The sequence below is a fragment of the Symphodus melops genome, assembly GCF_947650265.1.
Source record: "Symphodus melops genome assembly, chromosome: 4".
NCBI classification, from domain to species: domain Eukaryota; kingdom Metazoa; phylum Chordata; class Actinopteri; order Labriformes; family Labridae; genus Symphodus; species Symphodus melops.
This window is the reverse complement of record NC_136694.1, coordinates 22,253,879-22,258,131: the sequence shown is the minus strand read 5'-3', so window position 1 is coordinate 22,258,131 and position 4,253 is coordinate 22,253,879. Positions and strand designations below refer to the sequence as shown.

The following is a 4,253-nucleotide window of genomic DNA, read 5'->3' as shown; positions in this document are numbered from 1 at the left end:
AAAGTCACATAATTCTGAGAAAGTTCTCAGAATCAGGACATTTTCTGAGAATTTGTCCTTAAAGTTAGGACTAGAAACGTATAAAGATGAAAGTTACTCACAAAGCTTCGCCTTTGGAGAAATTCTAAGGCGTGAAACTGTTTGGAGTAGAAAGGATGAAGAGTGATAACAAGATTTTGACACGCTGAGGAAAAAATTGAGAAATGTTCTACACTAGATGAACAACATTATTCAATTGAGTTCATTAGTTGCGCCGAAGACACAAAAATTACTTATGCAAACATTTCAGTCCATCTGTGACTTTTTTCAGTACGAAATGAGACATTCATGTGGAGTTTCTCTGTAGATCAAGGATCTCTCCAGATCAAATCACTGATTGAGGTTCTTCACATGCTGATGTAATGATCAGCACGAGGCAGTGAAGAGGCTGTTGCATGTGGGCTTTCAATTTAAAAAACCTTTTGCACTATGTATTTTTAAACAGAGTCAATTTATCACACAAAGATAATCATTTTAAAGTGTTCGTAATTACACAATGTTTGACTCTACGATTGGGCCTGGTGAATTTCACACTTTCCTTTTATGCCCATTCTCACAAAGAGTACTTTGTTCTCAGTTGTTTTCCAATACCTCGCTATGGGGTCAACCACCCCTCCTCACCAAGATAAACATTTCTGTCCCTTCCTCGCTTTCTTTTTCCACACTTTTTATAGTTTTCACAGGACTTAAACATATGTTTTTGTTTTTAAACAAAGAAGAAGACAGATACTGATGTTAAAATTTTAAACATTTCAATGAAAATAAGTTCCAGTTATGTGCAAAATAAAATACCTTAGAAATATTGATTCTCCAAGGATATATTTAGTTCCTGCAGGGGTTTCCTCTGTGTCAACGGAGTATTCCCACATTTTACATTCCTCTACCATTATTGTTTCCTCCAGGGTTTGAATACAATGTTATGAACCAATGTTTTCGCTGCTTTATTGGTTTGGGTTATAAGCAGGGTTGAAGGCCGGTTGTGTGATTACACCTGGATACATTGGTGGTATATTAGGCTGGATAGGGTACATCGGCTGACCTGGAGAGAATGCAGCTGAAGGGGGAGCTGGATCTGCCAGAGAAACACAAGAGTTTACTTTTTTGTTTGTGAACATTTTTCATTGTTGAGCATAAACAACATAAACAAACACAAGGTGTCCCTTGGTAGTATGTTGATTCTACTTAAATATCACAATATATCATCATAATTAGTAAAGATAATAATTTGGGGGCTTAATTATTTCCTGATCAATGTCTGATTTCAGTGAACTAATTGTAATAGCTGTCTTCTCAGTTCTTAATGCACCTTGAGAGTTGTTGTTAAGTCCTATTGCAAAGATCTCTTCGTAGTCAATGTTTTTACATTGGATTGTTTAACAAGAGCCAGCTTTTTTCTAACACAATTGTTTGTCTTTTTGAGATGAAGACGAGCTTCATCACAGTTGTTTTCTTTCTTTTTAGTAGACAGTTGAAGTGAAGCTCTGTAACACTAGTCATGATCTGAGTACACAAATTAGACTCATTCTTAAAAAAACAAGTATTACTATCTCTGGAAAAAAAGAACAATGATCTATCATCCAATTATAAATCACTAAGTATGTGGTTTACATATATCTGTGATTGTAAATTATAATGAACCCTGTCTTAAAGTGTAGTTAATGTATAAACATTATGAAAATACTTACTGCCTCCGTAATAGGGAGGTGGTGCATTGGGGTTGGGCATGCCCCCAAATCCAGGCTGAACAGGTACAGGCTGGTATCCTGGGTGTCTGGAAGGTGAGTTTGGCTGCTGCGGTGTGTAAATTACAGCGGCATCTGAGAAAAAACAAAAAAACAAAACATGATTAAACATTCTTAGCTTTAATCAAACATTTTTTACAGCAAATTGAGAAAACGTAAAGGGAAAGGTTTCAAGGAAAAATGCTTAATGACATTCTTAATTTTATGCTGGCTCATTAGTTACCTGGTAATATGTTATGAACTGAGACTTGATGTGACCTAGGGCAGATTTAGTCTGTTGTTTCCTTAAGTTTCCAGTAGTAAGTTGCTTTATGGCTGCATTTTTTGGAATGACCACCAGGGAGCCAGATCACTTGTTGAAAGGCCAGGCAGTGTAAAAGCAGATGGCCTGCTGTAAATCACTTGTTGAACATCTACCACAATGCAGAATGATATTTACTTTGTGATTTATGGTGTGGCTATGCTACAACCTACAACATTGACTAGTCTATCAGTAAAGAGATTAAGCAATTAGTATCCACTCTGTTGTCCAAATATGCTCTTTGAAAAAAGGATGGTGATTGCCAAATTCAACGTTTCGAGGCGAGATTGGTGTTACAATGATGCTAAAACTACCTATAAAACAGTCAACACTTTAAATCCCTGACAAGGTCCTGGGTGAGCCTAAAAGTTCTGATTTCTGGACTTTATCTGAGGCGAAATTAAACTGATTCTTGGCGGGAACCTTAGCATAGCTTAACAGACGAGAGGATTCTTTAAACCAGACACATCTGTGGGACCAAGTTTTTATTTCTCAGTACAAATATGTCTGCCACCCATCATGTTCACACAGATTTCCCTTCTGTCGGATTAAGGCTAGCTAAATGCACGCATTTATCTGATATTTAAAGATTTCAAGGACAACAGAGGCATTTAGCTGAGCAACCAAGATGGCTGCTGCTGATTTTAAATATTCCGATTACTCAAATCCCTTAATGTAAAGATGTTAAGGACCAATGTGAAGTGTTGGCTAATTGGGTAGTTATGATAATGATGATAGTGTGCATTCACATATTTTTCTGGCTATGAAACCTTGTTAACAGGACATAGGTAACTTTGGTCTTTTGAACCACATCTTTGCAAAAAGAAAAAACAAACAAAGAAAAAAAAACGCTTGGATGCTTTGTCCTACTTGATTGTCTTTTGTTTTTTCCCTTTCGACACTTCTTGTAGAACAAACAGCAAGGAGCCAAACAGCAGATGACGAGACCCACACAAAGCAGGACGGGTAAAACAGACCCAAGAATGCTTCCCAGAAGTGTAGCGAGTTTGCTTCTCTTGCTGGTTTTGTTGTTGTCATTATTGGAAGTGCTGGTGAAAAAGACAGACATTATTTTGTATTCCTTCAAAATGATTTTTATTACATATATGTTGAACCGTTGCATCACAGAAAGTGAAATAAGGTATTAAAAGAGGAGCACACCTTTCAGTACAGTAATACTGATCCGTTTGGGTTAGACGATATCTCTGGTCATTGCAGCAGTACATATTGTTGCAGCTTCCACAGCAGTACTGACTGCCACATTGCTGCTTATCAATGTAGTAGCCATTTGTGTCTGTAAAACTGCTGCAGTATTCAGCTGTAACAAACATATAAGTATACATAAGTGTTAACATAAACTGATGAGCTAGCAGTTATTTGTCTAACTGCAAAGACACAAGGGTGTAGCATATGGACTGCAGTGCATGATACCTGACTCAACTTACACATGTTGTCATTTTGACAGATCTGCATAAGACTAAAGATTTACTTAACATCTTCAATTTGTTTGGGGATGAATAGCCAACACACATTAAACACAATTAAAACTCACCCAATACTGCCGGGAGCAGGATACCACACAAAATAACCACAAGACTTGACCAGACACCTGAAACCATAACTGCCATGATTTAGTGAAGTGAGGAAATGACTTTGACTTTTCAATGTGACAATTGTTTCAACCTGCCTGTCTGACGCACCCTAAAGCAAGTAGCCCAACAGCATTCCTGTCTTTATGCCACTTGGCATTTTATATTTTTATCTCAAGCCAACAAGACTGTGTGCCCGTCTGTCACAAACCACGATAAACATATGTCCTCAGAAACACCCTTTTTCATCTTTAAAGCTGCAATTATTCAGTCAACATGTTCACTTATTTTGTTTTTTTTAGATGTATTTTCTCCTCTGACATAGGCTATAATCATTAATGCAGCCTGTATGTTAATAAAGAACAGTCTTGACAATAATATCAAAACAGAAGTACGTATTGCATCAATACATTTCAGTTTCTTACTTGTGCAGTTTAGGTGGATACAGAACAGATACTTTAACCCCACCCAACTTTGCTTTCTACCTGATCTGTTGTTTACCTCCGCCCACACTTTCCCTTGAACTGTCTCTCCATACTTTACAACTTTCCCAATTTATTCAAAAACTCCAAACATGGCCTT

At 37.2% G+C, this 4,253-nt stretch overlaps 1 protein-coding gene across 1 annotated transcript; it reads right to left on the bottom strand.

The window, feature by feature from the left end:
* Positions 1 to 337: 337 nt before the first annotated feature.
* LOC306823142 (uncharacterized protein) lies at positions 338 to 3,901 on the bottom strand. Its single transcript, XM_079342517.1, has 5 exons — positions 3,635 to 3,901; positions 3,244 to 3,400; positions 2,953 to 3,131; positions 1,725 to 1,856; positions 338 to 1,111 (listed from the first exon to the last, which is right to left on the bottom strand). Exons 1-5 carry the CDS (start codon positions 3,708 to 3,710, stop codon positions 981 to 983), a joined length of 675 nt encoding a protein of 224 aa, XP_079198643.1. The 5' UTR covers positions 3,711 to 3,901; the 3' UTR covers positions 338 to 980.
* Between the last annotated feature and the right edge of the window lie 352 nt (positions 3,902 to 4,253).